Here is a 17,779-nt window from a genome sequence, read left to right on the forward strand (position 1 = left end):
ATCAGAGGGATAGGAAGGAACTTTCCCTCGGAGTGAAAATCTTTTCAGAGGGTAGTGGGAATCTGGACCTCATCGCCTGCAAGTGTTTTGGAGGCAAAAACCCTCACCACATTGAAGTATTATTTAGATGTACACTCGTGGTGACAAGGCATACAAGACTATGGGCCAAGTGCTGGGAAGTAGGATTAGAAGGTAGGTGGGTGTTTTTGACTGGTTCAGGCCCATTGGGTCGAAGGGTCTTGTTCTTGTAGACCCGTTGTCGATGTCTGAGTCTGCAAGGACTCCAGACCTACCCTTGTCTGTCATTTGCAAAGGCCATACAATCCACTCAGTTCTAGGGCAGTTAGGGATGAAGAACAAATACTGTACTGGTCATGCCAGTAATACCTGCATCCCAGGAAAGAATAGAGAGACTCAGTGGTAGCACCTTCAAGCTCCACTCCATACACTGGAGCACTATCCTGAGGCTGGAATGCCATCTGCTGGATGATCGGTTGAACTACTGTCCTCTCAAGGCTTTGTCATTGTCTAAGGGCCAATCTGTCCAGGGTACTAGTCAATATTTCTCTTATAACCAATGGCATTAAAACAGATACAAAAGCAAATACTGCAGATCTTATAGGGCGGCACAGTGGCTCAGTGGCTCGCACAGCTGTCTCACAGCACTGGGGTCCCAGGTTCGATTCCAGCAGGCGACTGTGTGGAGTTTGCACATTCTCCCTGTGTTTGCATGGGTTTCCTCCCACAGTCCAAAGATGTGCAGGTCAGGTGAATTGGCCAGGCTAAATTGCCCATAATGTTAGGTGCATTAGTCAGAGGGAAATGAATCTGGGTGGGTTACTCTTCGGAGGATCGGTGTGGACTGGTTGGGCTGAAGGGCCTGTTTCCACACTGTAGGGAATCTTTTTTAAGAAAAAAACAAGATGCTGGAGAAAGGTAGCCTCTGTGGGGAGAGGAGGAGTGAATGTCTTGGGTTCAATGATGTCTTATTGAAAAGGCAACACCTTGAAACCATAAATCTCTTTTCTCTCTCTCTCTCTCTCTACGTGCTGGCAAACCTGATGATTCTTACTGCCCGAAAATAGCTCGCCTGACAAATTAGTGGCAGTTTCTCACATTCGAGCCACCACACAAAAAATATCAAATTGGTCATAACACCCTTCAGAACATTACAAGATTGTGAAAGTTGTCACAGAAATAGGGTCCTCTTTGTTTTAGATGACAGAAAATTTGTTTTTTTTAAAAAAAAAAGAAAACAAATACAATCTGGTTTCAGGGTGGATAATTTCTTCCTAACTAGACTCAATACCTTTGGAGAAGGAGAAAGCAGCTGCTGGAGGTCAGAGTCAAAAAAAAAAGTGTGATGCTGGAAAAGCACAAGGTCAGGCAGCATCCGAGGATCAAGACAGCTGACGTTTTGAGCATCTCAGTCAGAATCATTGGCGACCTTTAAGCGGCAATTGGATAGGTACATGGATGGGTGCTTAATCTAGGATAGATGTTCGGCACAACATCGTGGGCCAAAGGGCCTGTTCTGTGCTGTATTGTTCTATGTTCTTCCTGATCATATTCCTCATCATATTCCTGATGAAGAGTTTATGCTCGAAACGGCAACTCTCCTGCTCCTCAGATGCTACCTGACCAGCTATGCTTTTCCAGCACCACACGTTTTGACTCAGGACCATAGGAGAAATCTGAAGTAAGGTTTCAGCGAAAGTTGCAGAGGTCGGACAGGAAGTTTTTCGTACACATCTATGGCAACTAGATATCCCACTAACAGAGAGGTCTTTTCCTTGTAATTTCCCCAAGGGTGGTACCAAGATGAGTCCAATGGGCTTCGCTCAGCCATGATGCTGGTTATGTTTGACAAAACTAAATCGCTCATTGCTTAGTCTACAACAGACCGAGACGGGAGGCGAAAACATCTGAGTGGTGGACAGCTTTGGAAACCACAGGCCCCAAGTTTACTTCCCCAGCATTTAAGGTCCCTTGTGGCAGTGTTCCTACCTCCTGGACCTGGAGATCTGGGATCAGGACCTACCTGCTTTAGAGGGTATATAACAAGAACAGACTGATTGGAAAATGTCCCTTGCCACATCAGATCTCATGATATGGCTGAAATGTCTCTCTTCTGAATGAAATCTCAGCTGTTCTTGAATTTACAAGTTGCAATTGCTTCACCCAGGGAGTGGGCTCCTTGCATTGACCACTCACTCAAGTCACGCTTCTGTAGATTTAATTTGAGACGCCTGGTTCTGCTGGTCTGGACCAGCATGCTCTGCTATATTCTAGTCCCTGTGACAGTGCCATGGTGCTAGGAAGAAGTGAGTAACCTAGCCTGCAAAGAACTGGCTAGTGAAAACTAATCTTGCTAACCCTCCTGGACATCAAAAGGAGATGACATGTGTGAGTTATCAGTGAAAAGTGCTTCGTGAATTACCGAGCCGTGTGATTGCTTGGATGAGGTGAAAAGCCCAGATTGAAGGGGAAAACGATTCTGGGAAAAACACCTCTGACCTGGTTGTGATAATTAAAAACTAACCCTGTGTGATGCATGGTCATGGACTAGAGGCTCCACATAGCTCAGAGTGGTCCTAAACATGGCTGCCCTGTCCGCCCCTTACTGTAGTCTGAGCAGATCCCTTCGCACAGCCTCACAGAAATCGGCTTGAATGGCTGATGCACAAGCTTTGTCATTTAGTCAGTCGCTAGTTTCAAGCAGCAAGCCACCCCCCACCATCAACGCACAACCAACACCATTCCTCGTCACAAGACAGCTTCAAGAAACCTCACTCCGACGGGACACTTCCCCTACCTTATATCTGTCAATCGGGTCTTCCTGATGTGCCTGCTGCTCTCTCAGGGTTTGATACTCCTTTTCATATTTCTTCAGCTTTTTCGTTGGCACCTGGAGAGATCGAGGTAGAGAAAGGTGTGTTAGTGGAAGCTACAGACAGCCCTCATCACCACCAGTTGTGGAGAATGTTAACTCTAAGCTCAGCCTGCAGGTGACAGTGTTGCTTCTGATGAGAGCCCAACTCAGTCAGCCAAATAGTCTCAGAGATACTGGGAAGTAAAGCAGTGAAGACCGGGGGTGGGGAAGCTGCTTTACTCAGTGAGCGAGGGGAAGGTGGGGTCAGGTCTGTAAATGACAGCTAAATAAATAACATTAAGCAGTGCAGGTCAGTCAGCTATGCCAGTATTCATTGAGATCATGGTTTATCCAGATCCTAATTCCATCTATCCCTGGTTCCACGCTTCCAAAATCACCCCTGAATGGCCTAACTCTCATTTCAAGGTCATGCTCCACAAGATGCAATCGATTCTCTCAATCAATCCGAGCATCTTCTTTTAGTTATCTTAAACATCAGTCAGAAACGTTGAAGAATATTAGGAGAACACAAATACAAATGATCCAAATATCAGAAATCTAGATAGAAAAGAAAAACAACAAACAAAAACACATGAAATGGCAGAAGCAGGAAACCTAGAAGACAAACAATGTTGTGGAGAAACTTGGCATCTGGGCAAACATTGGTGGAGATAGAACCTAGAACATTACAGCGCAGTACAGGTCCTTCGACCCTCTATGTTGTATCGACCTGTGAAACCAACCTAAAGCCCATCTAACCTACACTATTCCATTCTCGCCCATATGCCTATCCAATGACCATTTAAATGCACTTAAAGTTGGTGAATCTACTACTGTTGCAGGCAGTAACTACCTCGGACATCTGACCTATAACTTTAAATTGAGGAGTGATAGATAGGTCCCTTCGTGCTAGGCATTACCATCAGAGGAAAACGTCTCTCACTGTCCAATCTATCTAACCCTCTGATTATCTTATGTTTCGATTAAGTCGCCATTCAACCTTCTTCTCTAACAAAAACAGCCTCAACACCCTCTGCCTTTCCTCATAAGACCTCCCCTCCATACCAGGCAACATCAGAGTAAATCTCCTCTGAACCCCTTCCAAATCCTTCCTATAATGCGGCGACCAGAACTGTATGCAATACTACAAATGTGGTCGCACGAAGTTTTGGACAGCTGCAGCAGGATCTCATGGTTCCGAAACTCAATCCCTCGACCATAACTAACACACCGTATGCCTTCTTCACAACCCTATCAACTTGGGTGGCAACTTTCAAGGATCTATGCACCTGGACACAGATCTCTGTGATCATCTACACTACCAAGAATCTTACCGTTAGCCTAGTACTCTGCATTCCTGTTACTCCTTCCAAAGTGAATCACCTTTTTTTTTTGCATTAAACTCCATTTGTCACCTCTCAGCCCAGCTCTGCAGCTTATCCATGTCTCTCTGTAACCTACAACGTTCTTTGTCACTATCCACAACTCTACAGACCTTAGTGTCATCCGCAAATTTACTAAGCCATCCTTCAAAGCTCTCACCCAGGTCATTTATAAAAATGATAAATAACAAATGGACCCAAAACAGATCCTTGCAGTTCACTAGTAACTGAACTCCAGGATGAATATTTCCCATCAACCACTGCCATCTGTCTTCTTTCAGCTAGCCAATTTTTAATTCAAACTTCTAAATCACCCTCAATCCCATACCTCCATACTTTGCGCAATAGCCTATCGTGGGGAGCCTTATCAAACACCTTACTGAAAGCAATATACACTACATCAACTGCTTTACCCTCATCCACTGTTTGGTCACATTTTCAAAAGAACTCAATAATGTTGTGAGGCATGACCTACCCTTCACAAATGCATGCAACTATCTCTAATCAACTTATTCCTTTGTAGATGATTATAACTCCTCCCTCTTATAACCCTTTCCAACACTTTATCCACAACCAAAGTAAGGCTCACTGGCCTACAATTTCCAGAATTGTCTCTACTCCCCTTCTTGATAGGGAACAACATTTGCTATCCTCCAGTCTTCTGGCACTATTCCTGTAGGCAATGATGGCTTAAAGATCAAAGCCAAAGGCTCAGCTATTTACTCCCTGGCTTCCCAGAGAATCCTAGGATAAATCAGATCCGGCCCAGGGGACTTAGCTATTTTCACACTTTCCAGAATTGCTAACACCTCCTCCTCATGCACCTCAATCCCGTCTGGTTTCGTAGCCTGTATCTCAGTATTCTCTTCGACCACATCGTCTTTTTCTAGTATGAATATGATGAAAAGTATTCAGTTAGTGCATCCAAATTTCCTCTGACTCCATCCATGACTATGCTTGATTGGCCCTAACCTTCTTCTAGTCATTCTTTTATTCCTGATATAGCTTATAGAAAGTCTCCGGGTTTTCCTTGATCCTATCTGCCAATGACTTCCCACGTGCCTTCCTGGCTCTTCCTAGCTCTCTCTTTAGGTCTTTTCTGGTTAACCCGTAACTCTCAAGCATCCTAACTGAGCTTCACGTCTCATCTGAACATAAGCTTTCTTCTTCATCTCGAAGAGAGATTCAACTTCCTTAGTAAACCATGACTCTCGCACTCGACAACTTCTTCCCTGCCTGACAGGTACATACTTATCAAGGATAAGCAGTAGGTGTTTCTTGAATAAGCTCCAAATTTCAATTACCCCATCCCATGCATTCTAAATCTTGCCTAATTGCATTGTAATTGCCTTTCTCCCAGCTATAAATCTTGCCCTCCAGTATATACCGATTCCTTTCCATCGCTAAAGTAAAAATAATCAAATTGTGGTCACTATCACCAAAGGGCTCACCTACCTCCAAAATCTAACACCTGGCCAGGTTCATTGCCCAGTACCAAATCCAATGTAGCCTCACGTTTTGTTGGCCTATCTACATACTGTGTCAGGAAATCCTTGTGCACACATTGAGCAAAAACTGACCCATCTAAAGTACTCAAACTATAGTATTCCCAGTCAATATTTGGAAAGTTAAAGACCCCACAACAACTATCCTGTCACTTTCGCTCCTACCAAGGATCATCTTTGCTATCCTCACCATCCCTGGAACTATTCGGAGGCCTGGAGAAAACTCCCAACAGGGTGACCTCTCTTTTCCTGTTTCTAACCTCGGCCCATACGACCTCAGTAGACGAGTCCTCAAACGTCTTTTCTGCAACCGTAATACTGTCCTTGACTAACAGCGCCACACCATCCCCTCTTTTACCATTTTCTCTGTTCTTACTGAAACATCTAAATCCCGCAACCTGCAATAACCATTCCTGTCTCTGTTCAACCCATGTCTGCGAAATAGCCACAACATCGAAGTTCACCCACCTTATTCCGGATGCTCCTGGCATTGAAGTACACACATTGCAAACCAAGTTCTTTGCTGCCAGTGCCTTCTTGTGATCTTGAAATCTTAGTTCTGACTTCACTACTCTCACCCTCCCATATACTCAAACGACAATTTCGGCTCCCATTCCCCTGCTGAATTAGTTTAAACCCACCCGAAGAGCATTAGCAAACAGCCTCCCCCAGGGTATTGGTACCTGTCCGGTTCAGGTGAAGACTATCCTGTTTATAGAGGTCCCACCTACCCCAGAAAGATGTCCAATTAGCCAGGTATCCAAAACCCCACCTCCTGCACCAACCCTGTAGCCATGTGTTCAACTCCTCTCTCTCTCCATTCCTCAATTTGCTGGCACGTGGCACGGGCAACAAACTAGACATAACTCTGTTTGTTCTAGCTCTAGGCTTCCACCTTAGCTCCCTGAATTTCTGTTTTAAATCCCCATCTCCCTTCCTACCTATGTTGTTGGTGTCTATATGAACTTGGGGTTCTTCCCCTTCCCCCTCAAGGATTCTGAAAACACGATCAGAGACATCATGGACCCTGGCACCTGGGAGGCAACAAACCAATCATGAGTCTCTCCCATTCTCACAGAGCCTCCTATCTGTTCTCCTAATGATGGAGTCCCCCAGTGACCAATGCTCGGCTCCTCTTCACCCTTCCCTTCTGAGCAACAGGGACAGACTCTGTGCCAGAGACCCGTGTCCCATTGCTTACACCGGGCAAGTATCCCCCCAACAGCATTCAAAACGGTATACTTGTTGTTGAGGGGAATGGCCACAGGGGGTCCCTGCACTACCTGCCAGTCCCCTTTCTGTCCCCTGATGGTAACCCATCTCCCTTCTTCTTTTACCTGATGTCCTAGTGGCATTATCACTGCCTAGTCTAACACCATGGAGATCTGGGTTCAAATCCCACTATGGCAGCTCATCAAATTTAAACTCAATGAAGAAATCTAGAATTGAAAATTAGTCTCATGCTGCAAAAAAAAAATTCACCTGGTTCAGTAACATCCATTAGGAAAGGAAACTTACCATCCGCACATGACCTGGCTTACATGCGACTCCAGACTCAAATGCCCTACGATATGGGAACACTAGCCAAACATTTCTAGGGCAATTTCATGGACACAAATGCTGCCCACATCCCATGAGTAATCAAAGGAGAAGGGATGAGAGTTAGTGCGTCAAGTGACCCAGAGATGTTCATACTCTTCTGTTTGAAGCATCACACATGCATCTCCAGCAGAAAGCAGCTTGAGATTTTGACACGTTAACTGCCCACAGATGGGCTCAGGCACATAATGAGCCCTTGGGCTTTTGATTTTAAATATTACAACTTGTAGAAACTACGATAAGCCAGGTGGAAATCTTCCACCCAGCAAAGCTAGGAATTGTGAAGTGAATTATCTGGAACGTGGTCTGGAAAAATGGTGAAAAGGCACCTTTTCAAAGGTGCCCTCCACAACTGCTTAGTGTCACAATATGTTATACAGTCTATCAAGTCATTTTTTAAAAAACGTACGCACTGCCATAATGAAGGAAACCAGAGAAGCTGCTTTTTTCCCACTGCAGCGTTGGAGATTGATGGATGATCTTATTAGAGGTTTATAAAATCATAAGGGGTATAGATAAGATGAATGGCAGGTGTCTTTTCTCCAGAGTGGCAGATTTCAAGACTCGGGGGCAAAGTTTTAAGGTGAGAGGTGAAAGACTTAACAAAGACGGAGATCAGTTTGACTTTGTTTTACACAGAGTGGCTCATGTGTGGAATGACATTCCAGACAAAGTGGTGGATGTGGATACAGGTTCGGTTTTGACAGTTAAAAGACATTTAGAGATGTTTATAAACAAGAAATGGTTGCAGGGATATTGGCCAAGTGAAGGCCAGGCACTAGGTTAGTTTAGGATTATAGTTGGCATGGACTGGTTGAACCAAAAGGGCTTGTTTCCATGCTGTATGACTCTATGACAGTCGTGTACAGAAAGACCTTTTTACCTGATATTCTTGAAATTGCTCAGGACACAGAGGAGAACTACCCTGGTCTTCTTCAGTGTTGGATCTTTCACATTCATCGAAGATAGCTCAGTTCAGATGGCTCATCCCAAAGCCATAACCTCCAAGAATGAAGTCTTCAGATTTGTGAGTAAAAAGTGAGGTATGCAGATGCTGGAAATCAGAGCTGAAAATGTGTTCCTGGTTAAAGCACAACAGGTTAGGCAGCATCCAAGGAACAGGAAATTCGACGTTTCGGGCCAGAGCCCTTCATCAGGAATGAGGAGAGTATGCCAGGCAGGCTAAGATAAAAGGTAGGGAGGAGGGACTTGGGGGAGGGGCGATGGAGATGTGATAGGTGGAAGGAGGTCAAGGTGAGGGTGATAGGCCGGAGTGGGGTGGGGGCGGAGAGGTCAGGAAGAAGATTGCAGGTTAGGAAGGCGGTGCTGAGTTGAGGGAACCGACTGAGACAAGATGGGGGATGGGGAAATGAGGAAACTGGAGAAATCTGAGTTCATTCCTTGTGATTGGAGGGTTCCCAGGCGGAAGATGAGGCGCTCTTTCTCCAACCGTCGTGTTGTTATGTTCTGCCGATGGAGGAGTCCAAGGACCTGCATGTCCTCGGTGGAGTGGGAGGGATAATTAAAGTGTTGAGCCACGGGGTGGTTGAGTTGGTTGGTCCGGGCGTCCCAGAGGTGTTCCCTGAAGCGTTCCGCAAGTAGGCGGCCCGTCTCCCCAATATAGAGGAGGCCACATCGGGTGCAGCAGATGCAATAGATGGTGTGTGTGGAGGTGCAGGTGAATTTGTGGCGGATATGGAAGGATCCCTTGGGGCCTTGGAGAGAAGTAAGGGAGGTGGTGTGGCGCAAGTTTTACATTTCCTGCGGTTGCAGGGGAAGGTGCCGGGAGTGGAGGTTGGGTTGGTGGGGGGGTGTGGACCTGACGAGGGAGTCACGAAGGGAGTGGTCTTTGCGGAACGCTGATAGGGGAGGGGAGGGAAATATATCCCTGGCGGTGGGGTCTGTTTGGAGGTGGCGGAAATGATGGCGGATGATACGCTGTATATGGGAGGTTGGCGGGGTGGTAGGTGAGAACCAGTGGGGTTCTGTCTTGGTGGCGGTTGGATGAGCGGGGCTCAAGGGCGGAGGAGCGGGAAGTGGAGGAGATGCGGTGGAGGGCATCGTCGATCACGCCTGGGGGGAATCTGCGGTCCTTGAAGAAGGAGGCCATCTGGGCTGTACGGTATTGGAACTGGTCCTCCTGGGAGCAGATGCGGCGGAGACGAAGGAATTGGGAATATGGGATGGCATTTTTACAGGGGGCAGGGTGGGAGGAGGTGTAGTCCAGGTAGCTGTGGGAGTCAGTCGGTTTATAGTAGATGTCTGTGTTGAGTCGGTCGCCCGAGATAGAAATGGAAAGGTCTAGGAAGGGGAGGGAGGAGTCTGAGACAGTCGAGGTGAATTTGAGGTCGGGATGGAAGGTGTTGGTAAAGTTGATGAACTGTTCAACCTCCTCGCGGGAGCACGAGGCAGCGCCGATACAGTCATCGATGTAGCGGAGGAAAAGGTGGGGGGTGATGCCAGTGTAGCTGTGGATGAGCACAAATCTTTAGATTTGTGTTCAAACTTTGTAGAGCGGAACTCAACCTTTCAGCTTTTAATCGAGACAAGAATGATACCAACGGAGGCACAGTCAACATCTGACAAGCGGAGACAGAGGGCTAAATGATCGGAGTTAGGTAAGAATGGTTGATCTCTGATTAGAGGTGAGCTTATTTCCCTTCAATAGTGTTGCTGTGTGTTCTCAAAAGATGTTCTCATTCAGGCATATCAGACTGTTTCAGTCATTACTCCAGTGTCTAAGCTCTATTCCCTAACTACCGTACTGAGAAAACACATATGGGTGACCTGTTTCTGAAAAAAGAACAACGTGTGAACTTCGTACCTTGGAGGCATAGACTGTAATATTCAACTATAACAAAAATTTACAAGAATGTTTAAAATCAACAGCTTCCTCTTTCATCTCAGGAGCAGGCTGCAATTCATTCAAAGAGAAAATTGCGATTGCAGTGAACAACTGAAATGGCTTCTGATCATGATAGAAAGTTGACTTGTGTACGAGCCAATATGAGCTGTCTGTTTTCTTATTTATACCCGAGCTCCACCCTGAAAATACTTGGATAAAAAAAATCCTTAACCACACAAGGTGATACTCAGTCAATCGCAGAACCAGGTCAACTGAGGTTGATTTCAAACACTGAAGGCTTCATGGAAGAGAAGAGTTTGTGGGCCCATCTCCTTGGCTGGAGAATGGGTGACCATATTTTCAGACTGCAACTTCAGCTTCGATTCCCCAGGCTGAGGGGGCGCAGTGGAACTCACCCGGTTTCACAACTGGCTCATGTTTGATCTGTGGCACGATCCACGTGGCGATGATAGATCAGGACGTGACACCCTCACAGAGGTCTGATGTTTGCCATTCTCCTGATCACATGAGGTGAGGGGGAAAGGGAGTGGTAATGCTAAAGGCCCAGGTGAATACTCTGGAGAAATGGGTTCAAATTCCAGCGCAGCAGATGGTGGAACTTCAACGTCATGAATCAATGTGGAACTTAGCAGTTCTCCACAGTAACGGTGACCATAGCAACAAGCATCGATTGTTAACAACCCATCAGGGTGACGTTTTGTCCTTTACAAAATGAAATCTGCCATCCTTATCCAGTCTGACCTACACCTGACTCCACACCCACAGCCATGTGGTTGACTCTGAACTACATCCTGAAACAAAGAGCAGTTAGGGCTGGGGAATAAGAGCTGGCCTTTTCTATGACATCCCATGAAAGATAGAAAGAAAAAGGCTCTAAGCAATCCAGTGAGTAATACAGGAGACAACAAATATTCAAAGGACAAGGAGGCAAACACAGCAAACCAGTGCTCCCTGCACAGTCTTTCTCTCAAACTTCGGAAATGCTGACCTCTGCGGCATCTGTTTGGAGGGCCAAAGTCTCAATGTTAAGATCCTCTCGGAGCTTAGCTCCTGTTATGAGATTTTCTGATGCAGAAGAGAGTTTCTACACCCGCCTTTCCAGACCAAGAAGCTGTTAACAACTTTGGGGATCAGTGAGTGTTGAACGATTTAAGTAGCTAAACAGAGATAGGGTGAAGATGGATGACGATGCAGAGGGAGGAAAACAGACAGTGTTGGCAATAAGACAGCTGAATAGTCAGGAGTTCGGCTGAGGGTCACACACATATGGAGATGGCAGATGGTCAGATTCAGGCTTTGACAGTTTTCAGGTAGAGGAAGAGGGTTGTTTGTTAGGGAGTAGTTGTGATGGGCACAAAGTGCATCGCTTTCAGTCTTCCCAATATTTGGTTGGAGGATATTTCTGCTCATTCAGGATTGGACGCGAGCTCAGCAGAGAGATTAAAAAAATGGTATTACAAGGATTTAGGAGAGGTGGTGACATGTTAGAATTAGGTATTATCAGAACCAGATATATTTTCAGATGATATCATTGAGAGGCAGCACATAGATAAGAAATGAGAGGCCAAAGGAAAATAATTTAACTTCAAGGATACAAACATAGAAGATAGGAGTAGGCCATTTGACCCCTCAAGTGTGCTCTGCTACTCCGTATGATAATGCCTGATGAAGACAGAAGAGGGGGAACCAGAACACATTATATACCCAGACTCCCAAAAGGTGCCATTCAAAGGTTCATAGACAAAGTAATGGAATTCGGGATGAGAATTAGTATGGATAGAGGATTGCTTAACAGGAGGCAGAGTGTCAAGACTGAACAGAGTATTCCCAAGTTGAACGACTGAATGTTACGAGTTCTGAAAGGATCAGTGATGGGGCCTCAGCTATTCACGATCTACATTAATGGCTGAGATAAAGGGACCGAGCAATGCAAGTTTGCTGATAATATAAAGCATAGAGGAAACATAAGCTGTGAGGACAACAGGACAGAATGAGGCTTCAGGGTGTAACAGATGGGCAAAATGAATGGTCACAGAGACAGATGCAGCATATATAATGTGTGAAACTGATTTCACTCACTTTGGTGGCAGGAATAAAAAAGTGGGACATTTTAAGAAAAAAGGATGAGAAATTTGGAAATGCTGTGAAGAAGAGGAGTCAGAGTCATAGAGATGTTCGGCACGGAAACAGACCCTTCGGTCCAACCCGTCCATGCTGACCAGATATCCCAACCAAATCTTGCCCCACCTGCCAGCACCCAGCCCGTATTCCTCCAAACCCTTCCTATTCATATACCCATCCAAATGCCGCTTAAATTTTGCAATTGTACTAGCCTCCACCACTTCCTCTGGCAGCTCATTCCATACACGTACCAACCTGTGTGTGAAAAAAGTTGCCCCGTAAGTCTCTCTTATATCTTTCCTCTCTCACCCTAAACTTATACCCTCTAGTTCTGGACTCCTTGACCCCAGAGAAAAGACTTTACCTATTTATCCTATCCATGCCCCGCATAGTTTTTTAAATCCCTCAGCCTCTGATGGATTTGTAAATATTTTCTGAACCCTTTCAAGTTTCACAACATCTTCCCGACAGGAAGGAGACCAGAATTGCACGCAATACTCCAACAGTGGCCTAACCAATGTCTTGTACCAGCTGCAACATGACCTCCCAACTCCTGTACTCGGTACTCTGACTGATAAAGGAAAGCATACCAAAAGTTTTCTTCACTATCCCATCTACCTGCGATTCCACTTTCAAGGAGCTATGAACCTGCACTCCAAGGTCTCTTTGTTCAGCAACACTCCCTAGGACCTTACCATTAGGTGTATAAGTCCTGCTAAGATTTGCTTTCTCAAAATGCAGCACCTCACATTTACCTGAATTAAACGCCATCTGCCACTTCTCAACCCATTGGTCCATCTGATCAAGATCCTGTTGTAATCTGAGGTAACCCTCTTCGCTGTCCACTAAACCTCCAATTTTGGAGTCATCTGCAAACTGACTGACTAACTGTACCTCTTATGCTTGCATCCAAATCATTTATGTAAATGACAAAAAGTAGAGGACCCAGCACCGATCCTTATGGCACTCCACTGGTCCCAGGCCTCCAGTCTGAATAACAGCCCTCCACCAACAAGTCATAGACTCTGACAGCACAGAAAGAGACCATTCAGCCTAGATTGGTCCGTGCCAATCAAAATGTCCCTCCACGCTAACCCATTTCCCTGCACTTGGCCCATCTCCTTCTAATCCTTCAAGTATTTATCCAAATGCCTTTTAAATGTTGTTAATGTACCTGTCTCGACCACTTCTACTGGCAACTTATTTCATATGCGAGCCACCCTCTGTAAAAAAGTTCCCCCTCAGGTTCCCTTTTAATCTTAAATAAAACTTCTAACGTTAAACTGATGCCCTCTGGTCCTCAATTCCCCAACCCTGGGAAAAAGACTGAGTGCATTCACCCTATCCATGCCTCTCATCTTATACACTTCTTTAAACCCCCCCCCCACCCCCAGATTCTCCTACGCTCTAAAGAGCAAAGTTCTAGTTTGCCCAATCTCCCCCATAACTTGAACCATTGAGTCTAGGCAACATCCTTGCAAATTTCTTCTGCACTCTTTCCAGTTTAATAACATCCTTCCTGTAACAAGGTGACCAAAACAGCACACAATACTCCAAGTTTGGCCTCACCAACGTCCTGTACAACTGCAATGTAACTTCTGTACTCAAGATGCCCTGCCTGATGAAGGCCAGTGTGCCAAAAGCCTTCTGCACTGTCCTGTCTACCTGTGACTCCACTTTCAGAGAATGGTGAACCTGAACTCCAAGATCCCTCTGTTCCACTGCACTCCTTCAGGCCCTACCACACACCATGAAACTGCTACCTAGATTTGACTTTCCAAAATGCAAGACCTCACATTTATCTATATTAAACCCCATTTCTCATCCCACTTCATCAGTTGATCAAGGTCCCGCTAGAATTTCTGATAACCTTCCTCACTGTCCACGATGCTGCCTATTTTAGTGGCATCAGCAAACTGACTAATTACCCCTTGCACATCCTCATTCAAATCATTGATAACAAACAGTAATGGGTGCAGCAGTAAGCCCAAGGTACTCCACTCGTCACAGGCCTCCAGTCCAACAAGCATCTTTCTACTATTACCCTCTGCCTCTTACCATCAAGCCAAGTTTGCATCCAATTTGCCAGCTCGCTCTGATTCCATGTGATCTAAACTTCCTATCATGTGGAACCTTATCAACGGCCTTACTGAAAACCATATAGATTACGACTACTGCCATAGTCAACCTTCCTGGCTACTTCAAAGAACTCTAACAAATTTGTGAGACTTGATTTCCCACTCACAAAGCCAGGCTGACTATTCCTAATCAAACCATCTTTCCAAATCCAAGTTTATCTCATCCCTCAGAATCTTCTCAAGTAACTTATCCACCACAGATGTTAAGCTTACTGGTATATAGATAACAGGCTTTTCTTTGCAGCCCTTCTTGAATAATGGCACAACATTCATTACCCTCCAGCCTTCCGGGACCTCACCCGTGGCTAACGATGATGAAAAGATATCAGCCAGGGCTCCTGTGATTTCTTCTCTCGCCTCTTGCAGTGTTCTTGGATACATCTGGGTCAGACCCAGGAGATTTATCCAACTTCATACATTCTAATACATCCAACATATGATCATGGCTGATCATCAAACTTACTAGGCTGTTTCCGGTTTCTCCCCCTCCATTTCCTTTCATCCCTTAAGGCCCAAGTGCTGCATCCAATTCCTTCTTGAAATCAAACAATCGTGACTGCTTTCTGGGGGGAGTGAATTCCACAGGCACACCATTCTCTGGCTGAAGAAATTCCTCATCTCAGTCCTAAAGGGGTTACCTTGAATCCTTACACTGTGACCCTGGGTTCTGGATTCCCCGGTCATTAGGAACATCCCTTCCGAGTCGACCTGGCTTCATGTCTAGCCCTATCAGAACTTAATAGGGTTTTTTAATTAAATATTCTGAACTCCAGTGAATATAATCCTCATCAATTCAACCTCTCTTCTTATGTCAATCCTGTCACCCAGGTATCAGTCTGGTGAGCTTTCACTGCAGTTCCTCTGCAGCCAGAGCATCCATCCTCAGACAACAAGACGCCCTTACTCATGTACTTGAATCTTCTCACTATGAAGGCCAACATACCATTTACCTTCTTCACCACCTGTTACACCTGCATGTTTACTTTCACTGACTGGTGTACAAGGACATCCAGGTCTCAGTGCACTTTCTACTATCTAAATTGAAAGCTTTCCTGTTTTGGCTAAAAATAAAAATGGATAACCTCACACTTATCAACATTACACTGCACCAGACATGCATTTGGCCACTCAGCCTGCTCAAATCACACTGAGGCATCTCTGCATCCACCTCACAGCTCATCCTCCCACCCAGCTTTGTGTCATGTGCAAACTTAGATATTACATTTAGTTCCCTTGCTAAATCATTCATTGTGAATAGCTGGTTCCTAACACTGACCCCTGTAGTACTCTATTGGTCACTGCCTGCCATTCAGAAAACGAGCTGTCTATTCCTTCTGTCTGCCAACCGGATGTCAATACACTGTCCTCAAATCGTATGGCTTTAATTTTACACACTAATCTCTTATCCAGGACTTATCAAAAATCTAAATGAACCACATTCCATGGCAGTCGCTCTCCAACTCCATGAGTTGTATCCTCGAAGAATTCCAATAGATTTGTGAAGCATGATTTCCCTTTTGCCAATTCATGCTGACTCTGTCTAATGGATTGTATTTTGTCCATGACCGATGTCAGACTAACTGGTCTATATTTCCCATTTTTCTGTCTCTCTCTTTTTAAATAGTGGGGTTACATTAGCTATCCTCCAATCCATAGGAATTCCAGAGTCTGTAAAGTGTTCAAAGATGACCAATGTATCCACTATTTATAGGATCACTTCTTTAAGTACTCTGGAATGTAGGTCATTAGGCCCTGAGGATTTATTGGGCATTTATCCCATTTATTTTTCCAACACCACTTCCCATTAACAGTTTATAAATGCACATGTACAAAGGAGATCCTATGTAGGGGTGCGCTAATATTAAAGATCCAAACATTTGCTCACACAAGTAGCTATTTTATATTATACTGTGTTGTCTTCTGACCTACGTACAAAGAAACGCGAGAACGGAACCCATTGGTAACCTGGGGATTCCGGGAATAGATTTCCTTTCGTCCCTCAGTCACACTAAACCTCCGGTTCCTTGATATTTATGATATGCCCGCTTTTGAGAGAGCAACCAAACAATGTACTTAGTTGGTCAGCCAATTCCTTGTCCCCCATTACAAATTCCTCTGCTCTTGACTGAAAGGAACCTAACTTGTCTTCATAATCCATAGAAATTTTGACTTCAGTTTTTATTCCCCACAAGTTTACCCTTGTACACCATTTTCCCCCTCATTATCAATCCCTTTCTGCACCACCATGCCAGAGGTCTGTTGCTTATTTCTGGCCATTTGCATACCTCTACTCTCCCTTGTAACTAGGGATTTGGTCATTTTTCCCTTTTTACTTTTGCATCTAACAGGATGTCAGGCTAATAGGCTAATAGTTGTTATGCCTTTCCACTGTCAATCCTTTCAGTAAAAGTTCCGCATCTATCACAGTCTCATATCATTACTTCCTCCATTTAGATTGTGGGCCCTAATCTCAGGATCAATTACATCACTCTCCACCTTTGTGAGGAATGCTATCATATTATGGTCACTCATCACCAATAGGCCTTGCATAACTAGACTGCCAATTATTTCTTTCTCATTAGCAACACCCAGTCGAAAATGGTCTGTAGTCTACTCAGTTCCTCAATGCATTGGTCCAAAAAATATACATATTCCAGGAAATCATCCCATACATTATTACTACTAATTTGTTTTGCTCAATCTAAATGCAGATTAAATCATCCATAATTAGAGTTGTTGCTTTACTGCATGTGTTTCTAATCTCCTGAGTATGTCATTCCTTACGTCACTACTACAGTTTGGGTGTCTATATACAGGCCCCACTCATGCTTGTTTTTTTTACCCTTTGGTGTCTCTCAGCTCTGCCCATACAAATTCCACATCGTCAGAACTAATTCTCTTTAACCAGCAGTACAATTCCAATGCCTTTTCCTTTTTCACTGTCTTTCCTGAATATTGAATACCCCGGTCACCCTGCAGCCATGTGTCCATAATTCTGATTATATCACATGTATTTACATCATGTGCACGATTAATTTGCTTTATTATGAATGCTCCACACATTAAGCCACAAAGCCTTAAGGCTGGTCTTTTTAACATTAATGGGAACAGGACAAGTAATTTTGACTGTCGCCCTATTTGATCCTGGGTTGAGATTCCTCTGCCTTTTACTTTTCTTACTCACCCCACCCCCTCTATTTTTTATTCTAGTCCTTGACTGTCCTCCCTCTGACACTTTGCATAGGTTCCCATCCCCTGCCATTTTAGTTTCAGGCCTCCTCAACCGACCAAACACT

The 17,779-nt window shown here is 44.8% G+C and overlaps 1 protein-coding gene across 5 annotated transcripts in view; it reads right to left on the reverse strand.

The window, feature by feature from the left end:
• The window catches only part of rabgap1l (RAB GTPase activating protein 1-like), a 489,306-nt gene that overhangs the window by 12,827 nt on the left and 458,700 nt on the right, over nucleotides 1-17,779 (reverse strand). For all 5 annotated transcript variants that reach the window (XM_060830051.1, XM_060830052.1, XM_060830055.1 and 2 more), the window contains one exon: nucleotides 2,816-2,908. In XM_060830051.1, the coding sequence (XP_060686034.1) occupies nucleotides 2,816-2,908 (93 nt within the window). The remainder of the gene's footprint in view (nucleotides 1-2,815; nucleotides 2,909-17,779) is intronic.

Source organism: Hemiscyllium ocellatum, chromosome 9 (assembly GCF_020745735.1).
Source record: "Hemiscyllium ocellatum isolate sHemOce1 chromosome 9, sHemOce1.pat.X.cur, whole genome shotgun sequence".
Classification (NCBI taxonomy): Eukaryota; Metazoa; Chordata; class Chondrichthyes; order Orectolobiformes; family Hemiscylliidae; genus Hemiscyllium; species Hemiscyllium ocellatum.